General features: G+C 25.7%; 1 protein-coding gene across 1 annotated transcript; it reads right to left on the reverse strand.

The window, feature by feature from the left end:
- Positions 1-919: 919 nt before the first annotated feature.
- On the reverse strand, positions 920-15,871 carry LOC107446190 (GMP reductase 2). The gene is made up of 8 exons (XM_016060777.5): positions 15,663-15,871; positions 14,877-14,996; positions 14,363-14,446; positions 14,073-14,246; positions 12,053-12,241; positions 7,284-7,486; positions 6,476-6,662; positions 920-2,172 (listed from the first exon to the last, which is right to left on the reverse strand). Exons 1-8 carry the CDS (start codon positions 15,747-15,749, stop codon positions 2,158-2,160), a joined length of 1,059 nt encoding a protein of 352 aa, XP_015916263.3. The 5' UTR covers positions 15,750-15,871; the 3' UTR covers positions 920-2,157.
- Between the last annotated feature and the right edge of the window lie 98 nt (positions 15,872-15,969).

The following is a 15,969-nucleotide window of genomic DNA, read 5'->3' on the forward strand; positions in this document are numbered from 1 at the left end:
TTCTAAATTGGCTGCCTTTTTTTTTTTTTTTTTTGAACTTCAACTTTGTATGTTTCATGAATCGAATAAGTTTAAAATCCAAAACTATAAAATTTTAAAAGATGGAGATTGAATTGTAAAGGGAGTGAAAATTACTGCTAAGGATAAAGCAAAGGGGAAAAACTCTGGGCTATAATTATTGTATGTAATATTTAATAAATAAACGTTTTTTTTTTTTATTAATAGAGGATACATTTTGTTTATAACTATTTGAGTAAAAGGTTTATTCAATCCAATGATGACAAATGTTTCAGTGAATATCTCTTTTTAAAAATGAGTTTTTATAAAAAAAGGTGGTTAATATAGAGAAGTTTTATTGTAAAGGTACTTGTCTGATGCTATTTATGTCCATTCATTATTCTAAATTATTTTTCAATGTAAGTATAAGCAATAACTCCAAAGAGCATGTGGTTACATATCTATTAAGTATTTGGACTTTTTTGTATGAATTTATGTTAATTTCTTATATTAATTTAAGTTAAATTGTAAATTTAAATACTAATTACAAGGAAATTACAGAAAATTTTAAAAAATAAATGCATTTGTAAGAAGATTATTTAAACTTATAAACTACTTAGATAGGAAACTTAGGATTTGTATTTGCCAAATTTGGTAAACCATAACTTTGGAGTGCTTCAGTTAAGTCTTTTAAAGTACAAAAAAAAAAAAAAAAAAAAAAAAAAAAAAGACGAAACATGTTAATTATGATATACTATGTTAATACAAAAAAAAAAAGCAATGAAGTCGAAACAACTCTTAAGATTTTTTGAGCAATAAATATTCGAAAACCACATACTTTAATTGAAAGTAATTTAGCTATTAAGACTTATAAACAGGGAGAAAAACTGAAAATTGATTTCAAAATAAATTATTAAGCAAATCAATAAAATAACAACTTTATTCTTGCTGCAATCACATTGTTTTTTACATTAATCATTGACTTATAAACTGTCCATTCATAACAAACAATGAAATTGAAATTTTGAAATTGAAAAAGCAAAAATAAATCTAAATGCTGAACACATTTACAAAAAGCATATTACACAATTCATGCTTATCTTTAGCAAAGAATCAGAAGGTATATAAAAATAAATCAGATCTTTTTTATATTCAAAAATATTCAAGCTCGCAACAACATATGACTCGCATTATTTGGGAAAGACTAGCAAATTGAATCACCGGAAAAAAATTAATACGCACAATCAAGCAAAACTGATACACATATGGTGTTTCGTTATGACTGTCCTTAATATATATCCATAAAATTCTAGTCAAAAATTAAGTCCAAAAAGTATCACAAATTAATATTTAAGTGATTAAAAAACAAAAACATCTTTAAAATGCGTTGAATCGTTGGTCAAGATAAACTGACTGAAAAGAATCAAAACCTGATGAAACTTGGTGGTAATTCTATTAATCCTTTTTCTATTTTATTCCCTTTTTTTCAGTTAGCAGGATTTGATATTTTAATACCCATTTTCTACAATTACGATTTGCTATCTTTAGATCGGATTCTTGTTTTTTGCTAAGATATATTAAATTGCAATCCTCAGTGTTTGTTCCTTTTTGATTGCAATTCTAATTATATTAAGGGCAGTCATTATTAAATAGGAAAGAGGAAGCTAGTGTGGACACAGAGCTAGATTAGACACCTCAATGAAATTAATTTATTTATAGGTCAAATTTCCTTTCTGAGTTATGGTAGATTAGCAACACTGATATATATTTCAGAGTGCAGTTTCAAAATCAGAGGTATAAAATTTTCACCCATCTTGATAATAACGTCCACACTAGCCCCCTTTCTCTTACTCTATATAAATTTCATTTTAAACTTTTGCATTTATCTTTGGTCAAAAAATGAAATAATAATTTTTTTAACATAAAAAAATAACACATTGAATATTCAAAAACATGAATATTTCTCATTCAAATAAGTATAATATTTTATGTATATTGATATATAAGGGATAAATGAGATTCACACATACTTGTAAATTTCTTTAAAGGCTACATGCACTTATTGTTCAGAAAATAAATCTATGAAACAACAGCTTGAAACAATAAATGCAGTTTGTGCATGCACTAAGCGTAGTCATCTGAAACATGCAAACCAGGAAGTCAACCAGATGTTTTCTAAGAAAAAGAAAAGGTATTTTTGCATATTAGTTTCAAAATTAATTTAAAATCACATGTTTTGAAGAATCAAATAGGAAAATAAAAGCTTTCCTTTAAAATTTAATAAGAAAATTTGATTTTATAAGAATACGAGTAAACAGAAATTTATTCTACACATTAAACACATTTCAATGCACTTTATTTTTTTTGTTTATTGAGAAAAATCACATTTTACAGTGATTATATCTTTAAAAATAAGAAGATTTGGCAAAACATGAAAGAATACAAAACACTAATATTTAAATGAAATTAACTTTATAATTCATCACGAAAATAGTTTTATAAAATAATTTGTATAGTGAACATAAAAATAAATGCACCACCCTGAATAACTTTTGATCAAATGACCAAATTTTCACCTTCTAGGACTCAATTTTAAATGGTTCAAAGGGGTGACCTGAAACATTAATTAATAAATAATAATAATTAATTTTATTTAATAACAATTGAAAATTTTTTGCATTGTAAGTATTCAATTTATCACATAATTTTAAAGTATTTAGTTTTACATGACAAGATACAAAATTTGAGTGAATTCAGTCAAATTGTTCTGCAACAAAGGAATTTTAAATATAAGACTTTTTTTAAAATTTAATTTCTAACTAACTAACGAATAGCTGTTACCTTTTATTGTAACTATAAACAATAATTAATTAGCATATTTGAACCATTAAAATTGAGTTCTAAAACATGATGATCCAATCAGTAAACAAAAATTAATCAGGGTAGTCCTCTTTTTTTGCCGCACTGTACATTTAATTAAAACTACTTAAAATATTTTAGTGCAGAAGATCTATAAGTTTATTATCCTCCAAAGTTATTCAACATATATTTTGAGTAAACATGATTTGGCAGTGTTTTAAGATAAGCGTTAAGCGTAGATTGTTTGGGAGCATTTTTTATTAAAATATGTTATTATTTGTTAAAATGAAAATAATGCAAAACAGAAATATCTACTATAATTGGCATGGACATTAAATTAATAATATTTAATAATTTAATTCAATTTAATGATAAGTACTTAAATAATCAATTATTTCATTCATAATATTTTAAATTTTTTTACTAAAACACTTTATTTTTCAATCTTTAAACAAAATTTTCCTACAAAATATTTGACAGTGTGAAAATCCTTTTGTATTATTTAAAAATAATTTCATTTGAAAATATAAATATTAAAAAAAAATTCATAGCATAAAAATTATTGCAGTTTTCACAAATTACATTGCTAAAATAATATCTGTTCATTGTGAAAATATTAATTATGTATATAGAATTTTTAGGAAACTATAAAATTTAATCAACTATATCAAAGAAAATTAATATTTTTCAGAAACATTAAAATGTATAGAGTAATACAAAAATAGATTTTATTAATCTACATGTGGAACATTACACGTGAATTATTACAGCATATAAAAATGTATATACTTTCAAAATTTTTTACAATAAAAAAGTCAATTAGATGTAAATTAGTTACCAAAAACAATTAAAAAAAATTTTTTTTAAATATTATTATCTGACTTATTTTAATCTTAACAAAACAATTAATTGCAGGCAAACATTCAACAAATCTTTATAATGCTTAAGAGATTGTTGGACTTAGTTTAAGTCTAAATAACGCATGCAGTTAAAAATAGCACAACATTAGTCACATGGCGTGCTCTATCAAAAATAATTTTTAATTTTAACAACCTTAAAAATAAAATTTTCCTGTGTAGACAACAAACAGTGAAAAAATTTGTTCTACACTTTAACAATAGTGAAAATTATTTCCAAACTATAAAAAAAATTTATGAATTTGATAGCTATAATGTATTAATTATTTTCATTTTTAAATTATCAAAACTTCTAAAATGCATAGTTAAATGGACAAATGAAAAATAAATGGAAAAGGTATGCTTCCTACAGTGTGACTTTTCAAAATTCATATTTTAAAAGAAAACTATCTGAAAAATAGAGCCAAGGTAAAATTAAACCTCATATAAAGATAGTATTTATTGAAAATTTCATGATTAAAATTGACTACTTGTAACATTTACTCAGAAATGCCATAGCATCAGGTGCACTTATTGTTCTTAAAGTTTAGTATAATTAATACATTTAGAAAGTGAATTTAAATTTTTAGCTTGAATAATTTAATGAACTAAAAAAATGTGTTAATTTACAGAGAAAAAAAAAATCATATCGATTTTTTAAAATTTCATTGAAAAAGAGTGAAATAATATTTTATATGCATATGTACAGTTAAAAACACATATTTTAATCAGTCAGAAGATTTTATAAGTGTTATAGTTAATAACATGCTATCATGACAGTTACTATAGAGTAATTTATTTTATTTTAATAGTAATCACACAACAGTATTATGCATTCACCTAAAGTGATATAAGCAGGCCATTTGAAAAAATTACTTACATAGCAGTTTCTTTCTTTAGCAATATGTATTATATATATATTTTTTAAGGATGGACAAATTGTAGAAAAAGTGCCTGTAAATCTCTGACACGCAAAGACCTTTGAAGTACTCAAAGTACAATTGTTACATCAAGAACTAAAATCTAATTAAATATAAATCTGACCATTTCTGGTATCATAATTTTTTTCTTTAAATAAAAAATGCAAGGTAAAACGCAATATGTAGAATGGCAGGTATGATAAAATTGTTGCTAAAATTTGGTTGATAAAACTATGAGGAAATTCATTAAATAAAATAAGTATAACCACAATAATAGCATGTTTGAAATATTTCATAGATGAAGCTTAATAATTTATGATAAATTATTTTCATTAGTCAATTGTGCACAATTAATCAAATCCAACCATATATTTTTTTCATTTTTTTTTTAAACAAAAGAGAAAAAGGTTTAAGTAGAATGGCAATCGTGATAAAATAAGGGTTATAAATTCTTTCATGAAGCTAAGAACAATTTTATTAAAAAAAAAAAAAACATATGTAGAATGTCAAAAGAAGCTAAGTAAAATCATAATAACTCACCTATTTGAACTATTTTAATAAAGTATGATGCTAATTGCAACTAAATTTTAGTTAATATGCAACTAACACTTTTTTAGAAGCATTAAAAGTGAGTAAATTGTCATTTCAGCAAATTTTAGTCTTATAAATATAAAATTTCAAGTAGAAATATTTTTTCTAATTTTGAACAGCAAGACATAAATCTGTTTGCCTTGATTTAACTAGACATCTGAAGAGCTTAGTGAAAGTAACGGCTAAGTGACATTTTAGTGAATTTGAGTAAATAAGAGTTAAAGTTCATATGTTCCTCTTTTTTGCTTTTCGCCCAGTCTTTCTTTAGTTTATTTGTTAAAACATAACTCACAAAATTTTCATTCTAACTCTTTTATAAAGGAAGATTTTAATGATTTTTGTGTGTAGTATTTGCTTATTTTCACAGAGGCATTAAAATAAAAACTTTCCCCGAGAAGTCTCAATTTTTTAAAAAATATCACTAAGCTCTTCATCTATAAAAATTAATATGCAATAATAAAACGTTTCATATGAGTAATGAATTTAAAAATAATTATTTTTCAAGTATTTGTATTTATTATAAAATATATATAGATAAATATATGATTGGTGATGAAAAGAGTGTTGCTTACTGCAGTATTAAATTGTGTTCTTATAACCACTCATCAAAGATATAACACATACTACAATATAAAAGAAGTCCCTAGTGTTTTTATGCTCAATACATTAATGAATATATGTAAGATATGTTCCAAATATTCAGTGAATAGTCCCATAATTGAATAATCACACTGGTTAGAATGCAGGACTCAACTGATACAATATTTTTTTTTCCTAGTGTCCAATTATGAGTGTTAAGAAAAAGATCATACTATAAAAAGTTTAATCAATGTGTGAAGGCTTGCCACTGCAAAATGGTACAACTCTTTAATCGAGCTTTACTTCATATTTGGCAAAACAACACTGGAAACATTAAACAAAATGAACTTTTTTGAATAACATATTAGAAAGGAATATAAAGATGGAAACAGTTACACAGAGTCATGTCACAATTGTGTTTGGAGTGATACAAAAAAAGTGTTTGTTGACAACTTTAAGTTTTGTTAAATCCTTTGTTTCTTTCATTTTATGAGACAATTCACAGAATTTTTCAACACACCTTTTGTTCAAGATATTAAACTTATAACACATTTCAGAAAACGATAAACTAAACAACAAATAAATAACTTATAAAGGAAAAAGGAATCTTCTAAATTATGATTAAGCCCTTACTTCATTGGCTTGGAATATTTCATTTGTTTGCTGAGTGACTCGAATGAATGTAGTACGCCTAGGAAGTTCCTTTAACTTTGCAGCACCAACATAAGTACATGCCGATCTCAGACCTCCCAACACATCTAAAACAGTTTTTTCTATATCTCCTCTGTATGGTACTTCCACAGTTTTTCCTTCAGATGCCCTAAGATAAATAAATTATTTAATTACAGTTAAAATAAATTATTATTTTTTTTAAAGAAATTAATTTTATAACAGTTTTGAATCAAAACAATAAGTTGCAATAAGAAAACATTACCAAAATTTAGGCAATAACTCTGATGTCCTTTTTATATATATTTTGTTATCTTTTAATTATAAAAAAACAATTTAGTAATTACTAAAAAAATCTGTTAGTTTATCAGTATTATATTTGTAGCAAAATATAAAATCTTAAACAAAGAGTTTGGAAATTTAATAACTGATTTTGAAAATTAAATAAATTTCAGAGGTGAAAAACTGTTTCTCTTAGATTTAAATAACTACAAATAAGACCCAATTTGAAGAGTTATTGTTTGGAAGTGAGCCATGATTGGAAGAATTTACCTTTAATGCAGAAAAAGACAACAGTGTCTCATGCTGTATTTCATAACTATAAATGTTTAAAATACTAAAGATAATATTTTTCACTTATGTTGGCCTAAATTAATACAAAATAATGAAAAAAGTATGAAAAACAGGCTTAGTAAAAACTTTGCATCAATGGTCAAAGGGTTTTCTTAAAAAAAAAAAAGTTTAATATTCCATTTAGTTCAACAAAACATACCTATATTCTGCTACTCCACCGTGATATCTCTCCATAGCAGTAGCAGAACTCATGCCATAAAAAAGTTTCACCTTTTTACCATTCTTCTCTATTACATCTCCACCAGATTGATCATGTCCAGCAAACATTCCACCAATCATTACAAAATCAGCACCAGCACCAAAAGCTTTTGCCACATCACCAGGATTAGTACACCCACCATCCTACAAAAGTAAGCAGTGATGCATAATTTGTAAAAGCATTAAGAGCATATTGCTTTCTAGCAAAATAACTAACATATATTTCTTTAAGGAATTGAATGGTCTATTGCAGGGTAAATTACAAAATTAAGGATGGTACCTTATTTTCATCCTCAAAAATTTGACTCGCATCAGCATTAAATAATAATTAGGCTTAAGAATAATAACTTCTGGGACCAGCCCACAACATTTCAGTGCTGTTGCCATTACAGTCCTTTCCCAATTCAGTTCTGTTACTAAATAAATTTGTGTTTTCAGTATTGTGTGTTTTTTTGCCTGATAAGGACAGAAGACATTCAATTGAAGCTTTTTAATGCAGAACAAAAACATGGCCCATAATGGATTTCTCTGAATTTACCACTTGTTGGGTTTCACAGAATTTGAAAAGATAGAAATAAACGCAATTTCTCAGTGTTTCCAAATGCAGCCATAAGATGTTGTTTTTTCCTCCACCTTGTTAAAAATAAGAGAAAAAAACATTCATAAGAAAGGCACATATAAAAGAAGCTCTGGAATCTTTAAAAGTTTTATCCATCAACATATGGCCTATTTTGAATTGGTGTGAAGATATTAGAAGACAAAATTGAAGAAGTACCCCCCCAAAAAAAAATTACTATTTCTTTCTGCATGTTTTAGAAAGAACTTTAAATGATGAATCACTTACGAAAAATTATGTAGAAGCTACTCTTCTAAGAATGCGAAACGAATTCGACATGGATCATCCAACAATATGAAACTTTATTGAAGGCATTAAGAAAGTTGAAAGTGGCTACAGAAAATTGAATGATAAAATTTGTTTAAGATGAAAAGCCCGACAATAATAAAAAATAATTTAAAAAAAAAGGAAGGAAATATATTAAAAATGAAGTAAGAATTTTTTAAATCCTTACAGATTTTCAAAATAATCACTGAAACAAACAATGAAAGAATATTTGAGAGCAATTGCTAACAATTATCTAATCAATTAGCAAAAAAAAAAATATATATAATTTTTTTTAATCTATTATTCATGTTAATTATTATAAAGTTTGCTAAACAAATAAATAAATTAATAAGGATTGCTCTTGTTAATTACCTCCAGACAGTGCAATCTAGAAAGCCTTTTATAATAATTCCTACCTTGGAAAAAAAATGTCAAAATGAAAAGAAGCAGTCAATAATTAATAAAATAGAAATAGGATCATTGCAATTACATTGGAATGTTTTTCATGTTTGGTTAAAAAATTTTAAATTTCAATATATAAAAAGAGAAAAACAGAAATGTCAAGGGAAGGAACATTAATGGAACAAAACAGCAACAGGATTAAAACATCATGCTTCGTCTGGAGCAGTGATTGATTGTCGTCAATTAAGTGCAAAGGAATGGTCGGCTGATTAGGTTTTTCATGGCAATTGAAACAAGGGAAAAATCTACGTTATTCCATATTTTACACACAGGCAAATGTAGCTTGACTCAGAAGCTTCTTTGTCTTGGTCAGTTGAACAGCAAAATTCGTAAGACACGGGTTCTATTTTGACTTATGAGTATTTACTTTGTTGAATGAAAGAAATATGCGAACTAATTAGTGAAAGTATGTGGAGAAATTTTCTACTTATCTTTACCTTGAATGAATCCCTGAATTTCTTTCTTAAAAGGAACTTCGAAGAATTGCTATAGGATTAATTGCAGTTCATCTCTATACATAATACAAAATATTTATTTATATGATATTTTTAACAGACTATTTGTTATTTTTCACAGAAGTCCCCATTTCTCAACTAATTTGCACCAAATTTGATGTATTGATGATGTTTAACATCAAAGTAAGTAATCTACTTATCAAAATAGTAAATCACTTGATCAAAACAATTCACACATTTCTTTTCATTTTTACAGGAACTTCTAAGAATAGCTATAAAATTAGTAGCAGTTCATCTTTCTAAATAGAACAAAATGTTTATTAATATAATCCTTAAACAAATCCCTAATGTTCAACTAATTTGCATCAAATTGGTGTACATATGTTCAACAACACAGTGGTTGATTATCTACTTCAGAATTTTCTTTGATTACTGACTAAAATGTTCGAGTCTAAAGAAAGAGTTTTCTGCGGAATAAACATCATGCTTTGTTTCAGTTTATACCAAAAGCTATTTTTTTCTTCAATAATTTAAATAATATCCACAATTTTTGAAAGCTTATAGTTTTATAAATGAGTTTTATTGAGAGTTTATAGTACATTTGTATTAATCATTTACCTTTAGTTTCCTATATTAGGTTAATACAAATAAAATCAACATTGAAAATTTCATGATGTATTGGTGAGGTATTACTGAACATTGAAAGATATGGAAAAAAATTAGCTTTTGTAAAGAGTTACAATTTTAAAATGGGTTTTAAATTATGCAAAATCAATGGAAATTTTTAAATTTAAAAAGTTATGCATTAAATGCTATCTTATCAGAAAAATTGTGATTGTAAGAAATCTTGACAAAAACAGGCTTAATAATATTAGGTATAGTTAACTTTTATAATTGTGAGTTGAATTTCTTAAATGCTTTTTCTGATAAATCTAATAATGTAAACTCACCAGAAAATACTACAGCTACAAAAATGTAAGTAATGTTTTAAGTGTCAAATCAGGGAAACTGTTTGTAAATTGTAGGGCTAAAAAATGTAATTTGAAGTATTGCGATATTAGTTTCTTAAAATTGATTATAAAAATATTAAGGCTTTAATAATTATTTTCAAGAAGTGCAATTATGATAATAATAAACCTTCACTGTCAGGAATAAGTAAAATTAAAGAAAAATATTTTAAACTATATACTAAGAGCCAATTCAGCAGTGTATTTAAACGCATGAATAAAAAGAGAAACGCCCATTCACTTTGTTTGCCGAAAAATAAATATCACATAAACTAACTTACAAGAATTAAATACTGTTCATACATATCACTTAATAAATAATATGCCTTTTTAGAAAGTATAAATTTGGGAAAAAGTTATACTTCTAATAAATATGTATTTTATCAATGAGTTAATGGTATTTTTTGAAGATTTCGCTCTGTCATAATATGAAATGATGTTTTTTTTGCAAACAATACAATTATAATTGCCTTGGGTTTGCTTCTGTTATTCATAACTGCTATGTCAAGTTTAGATAATCTAAAGCCAGCGCTATCTACGCTTATTTTGAAAATGGCCCAAAACATCAATATAGAAAAAAAAAACATTTTTGGAAAAAATTAAAAGCATTTGCGGCCTAATATTTTAATACTTAAAAACTTACTCCAATGCTGCATTACCTGGGCTCATAACAATTTGTAAAAATTGAGAATACGGCAGTGATTTTCATAATTTTCATCTAGATAGAAAAATGTCGCCAAATTGACGATTTTTAAAAAAGTTGTAACTTTTAAAATATTTAAGTTATTTGTCCAATCTTAAGTTCGGATAATTTGTCATGGCCAAATTATATATATATAGTTTGAAAACATCGCATTGCTTCAAGTGTAAGGTACTTAAACTATCACTTTTTTATTTTCCATGGTAGCAGAGATCCAAAAAACAGCATTATCTAGAGCTTCTACATTCATCATTTCATTTAACAAAAAAGAAAAAGAAAAAAAAGACTCAATTTGTATACAAAGTTGTTTTCAACTTTTCTTTAAATTTGATGTATAAAAAAATGAATGAAGATAAATGAAATTTACATGAAAATATAAGAAAGAAAAAAATATGAATACAACACAGTTTAAAACAAATAATGAAAGAATAAAACCTAAAGCTTCAATTAAAGATTATCTCTAAAATTTTTACAATTTTACAACAAGGAGATTATTTTAATTTAATTTATAAAAGAGTAGAGATCTAAAAATAATTTATTTTTTTACAGCGTAAATATTTTGTATACAATGTCATCATTCAATTTAAATTAGGTGATGCTAATCATGAATATTCCATTACACAATTTTTAAGAAAAAAATGATAAATAATTTAATTAAAGTTAACTAATAATGGTTTTGTGTGGCATGTATTTAAATGGTGTTTTTCTATTAATTATTTTTCTATTTTTACTTTGTACTTTTAGTAATAAGTAATACTATTTCATACAAAATGTGCACATATTAAACAAACAAATGTGACTAAATGTATTTCTCTTACAACGAACCAAAAGAATCTTAGGTTTAGAAAACGTTTTCTGGTTACATGGCATGATCAAAGTGGACAAAAATAGTTGAACTAAAGAGTGAAGTACATTTTTAGGCCATTAAAAATCCTAACTTTAAAATTTTGTTATAAAAAAAATTCTGTTGGGTATTTAAAATTTATATGGTTGAAAAATTAAACATTTGTCAAACTTTTTTTATTATTATTTTTTAGAAATTTCGTTAACTCTTCAAGGTTTTCTAAAAATCAGAAAAATTTCACTGACTTTGCCAGGTTATCTAGATTGCTAAACATCCTGCTTATAATATTGGAATTGAAAAAAGTTTCCTTAAGTTAAAATAACACATATTGATGAACAAATTAAAAATATAACACTGACTGAAATGATGTGACCTCCAAGACCATGAGCAGCATCAGCACATTCAAGGACAGCACTTAATTGGGGATATCCCACACCAGCTTTTTTTCTAGTAGTACATACAGAGCCTGGACCAATGCCTACTTTTATAACATCAGCACCTGACAGAATCAATTCTTCAACCATTTCTCCAGTCACAACATTACCAGCCTATAAAAAATCAATTTTACATCAACCTTAAATATGTAACACAAATACATTTCCTTAAGTTCAGAGCATTTGTTGTATCCTAATATCAGATAATCAAAACAAATTCTGAATGAGGCTGATTTTTTTTATAACAAAATTTGATTTTTTTAAAACAAACTTAGATTAAGAAAGATTATAATAATTTTTACTTTTAAATTTTCAAAACGAAGTTTTTATTTAGAATTAAGATTCTATTTAGAATTGAATTTTTTTAAAAAAAAAAAAAAAAAGCAGAGCTCTGCCTTTCAGAAAAGGGCACCATAAGTTTTGAAAGGGCACTTATTCAACACTGTAAAAATTTATCAAAATGCGTAACATTATGTAATTGTTGAATTTGATTCTGAACAATTTTTAAATTACCCTCTTATACTATTTAATGTGTATATTTCAAAGAATAATTTTTTCTCATTATCAGAGTAAGAGAAAAATTTGCAGTTAGTAAAAATAAATAAAAGCATGCTAATAAACAATATATGGGCCAAATTTTTTTTTTAAAAAGTAAACTAAGAAAAATTAATAATTGATACAGCTTGAAAGATTTTTATATAATTTAAACTGAACATATAGCATTTTTTTATAAGTTACTTATGTAAAAAAATGTTAAAAATTAAAACCATTAAAAAAATTATTAATATCTCCCTCTGAAAAAATGATACAGTACAGAACCCGTTATTCGGAAATCAGAAAACCGGAACGAAATTCGATAAATTTTCCAGCCATTTTTAAAAAAATATTTTTTTTCCTCATAAAATTTTAGGATTTTTCTTTCTTTTTTGAAAGATGTTCACCTTACCATCACTTTGGAAATAATTATTAGTGTATTAATTCATCGGTTTTTCTTCTTTTTAAGATCATTTCCAAAAAAAATTTTTTTTTTTTTTAGTTGGGTTTAACAACAAAAAAACGGCTTTTTGTAGCGATTCAGAAAACCGAAAAAATCAGTTATCCGGAATAGCGATGGTCCCGATCGTTCCGGATAATCGGTACCCTCCTGTACATAAAAAAAATTCATAAGTTGCGAATAATCCTAACAAAGTAAATATTTGTAATAGTAATCAAAACTAAACCAATAAACATAGAAATTTTTACCAGCATGTAATTATTATTTAAATAGTGAATTAATTTTTTTAAATTACTTATTTTTACAAAAAGGACAAAGAGGGTGCATTTATAAGATCGAAGGGCAGGCAGGGTGGATTGCCCTTCTAAAAATGCTTAGGGAGAACACTGGTCTTATCAAAATAAAAAAATTTTCATCTGAAACAATGAAATATATGGATAAAAGGAGGGAGAAAATCAGTTGCAGAACATTAATTGATTAGATAATTAGGTCATTTTTACTTTAAGTAAACAAAAGTATTTAACTTAACCAATACTGATATAATACACATATTTTCAAGCTTGAAATAATTTCAATGTCACTAAGTTTGATCTTTAGAAAAAATAATAATTTTACAAACATAACTTTAAACTTTGTATGCTTGAAAATTTCCCAGTCTGTTTTCAAGTAACTTTGCCCCTGGATTAGGCAAACTTTTGCCAACCCAGCTATTTAATAAACTGAAATAGAAAATAAAACCTTTGAGTTATCAATGCAAATAAAATAAAATAAAAATCTTTTGGGATATCACTGGCTCCTATTAGAGTTGTAGAAAAATAGGTCCCAGGGCAAATGTCTTGTTTGCTCTACCTTTATAATAGCTATATAAAAATAAGGAGTATACAGTAGAATAAAAACAAATAAAATTTAGCTTAAAAAATTATAATAAACATAAATAATAATGTAAATTACCATAATTGTATGAGAGGGATATGTTGCTCTCACTTGCTTAACAAGTGAAACAAAATGTTCTGAATATCCATTGGCAACATCAAGACATATGCACTCAATTTCTGGAACTTCTTTTATAATGGAGCACAATTGCTCGAAATCACCTGCAGCTGTTCCTATACTAACAGCAACATTCTAAAAATAAACATATGTTTCATTAAAGAAAGGGTAATTTAGAGGTGGTTATTAAAAAAAAGTATATGACAATTGAAGGTTAATAATTAAATGAAAAGAACGAAATATTTTCTTACTTTTAAAGCACTAGGATTCTCTGATGCGAATTCTTTCCATTGCTCCAATGAATAATGTTTGTGAATACAAGTAAATAACCCATGCTAAAAAAGTAAAGAGGAAATTTTAAATAGAATAAAAAATTTAAACAAGACAGAGATTGTGACAAATGTTATATTTAAAAAATGGCACTTTTGGACCATACTTCGAATTTTGTTTTCCTATTTGGATTTATACCAGGACTTGTATTGTAATAATTGTATTGGTCTTCATCCTGGAAAAAACCTATTTCATACCAAGATATTGGAGAAAAAAACCTTGGAAGAAACTGAACAAAATAGAAGATATTGGATGAAAAGGAAGAAACTAACTAGCTCAATATTTACTAAATAATTCTTAGAATAAAATAAAAACTGTGTCAACCACATCAAAAATTATGCTAAATAACTTAAGAGAAAACATGCTAAAAAATGAAAATATAATAATAGTTAGACTTGCTTTTAAAAATAAAGAATGTAGTTAAATAAATATTACCTTTGCCAAAACTTTAGCAATTTCAAAAGTACCAGTGGTATCCATGTTTGATGAAATAATAGGTATCCCATCATATAGCTTTCCCGAATTTCGAAAAGTAAAAGATCTGCACAGGTCAACCTGTATCAAAACATAATAGATATTAAAATAAGTTTGATAAATCATAATATTTAAAAGATAAATTATTGCAAGTAAAATAATAAATTTGTAGATTTTAAAATAATGTAGCAATGTCTATGTATTTTGCTTTGAATAGTAGAGTATATAAGCTTTAGTACTGTCTATTTACTAATATTTTTGATAAATATTTTGGAGCAATGCTGAGTCTTTTGATAATTAGCAATGAGATTATTTTTATTACTTTTAAATAACCCGATGCTTTTATTCTTATGACAACACTGCAATTAGTTGCTTTGCTTTTAATAAACGAGCGTTTCAAATTTCACCAAGTGTTTATAAAAATTTTCACTCAATACACAAATATCTGGCAGAATAACAAGGTTTTTAGGCGGAAGATATTTTAATACCGTATTATCTAACCTTAATTAAGTGAGGTGATTCTCTCTAATAACAGATATTCTCAACAATTGCATATTATGTATTTTAAACCACCAATTTCGTTAAATACATATAACTTCCCAAATAAAATAAATAAATTGAAAAAAATAAATTAGAACCCATTAGTTTATCTCGCTACTCACTAATTTATAATTAAAATTTACAAAAGCATTTTAATCAAATAGTCTGAAAAATTATGGTATTAAATTCATTTTTCATTGAACTTACATCATTTCGACTTTTTAAAGTACTTCTTTTTGGTCTCAAAAGCACATCTTTAAAATCTAACTTAATATCATTTTCAATTCGAGGCATACTGATAACCAAAAGATAATATAAATAATACGAGATAAGCAGTAATATGTTTGTTTATTGTTAATTTGATACCAGACGTATATTTCACCTGCAAACAAGAACATGCGCCGCGTCTAAAGAAATTGCCATCTTCTAAGAGCAAACTTATTTCAAAATTATTTCAATGTGATAGAAATTCAAGGTAGAAAGTCATGAAAGTGAAATAATAATTATTTTAATA

Source organism: Parasteatoda tepidariorum, chromosome 2 (assembly GCF_982258835.1).
Source record: "Parasteatoda tepidariorum strain Cologne lab strain chromosome 2, Ptep-v5.0, whole genome shotgun sequence".
NCBI lineage: Eukaryota > Metazoa > Arthropoda > Arachnida > Araneae > Theridiidae > Parasteatoda > Parasteatoda tepidariorum.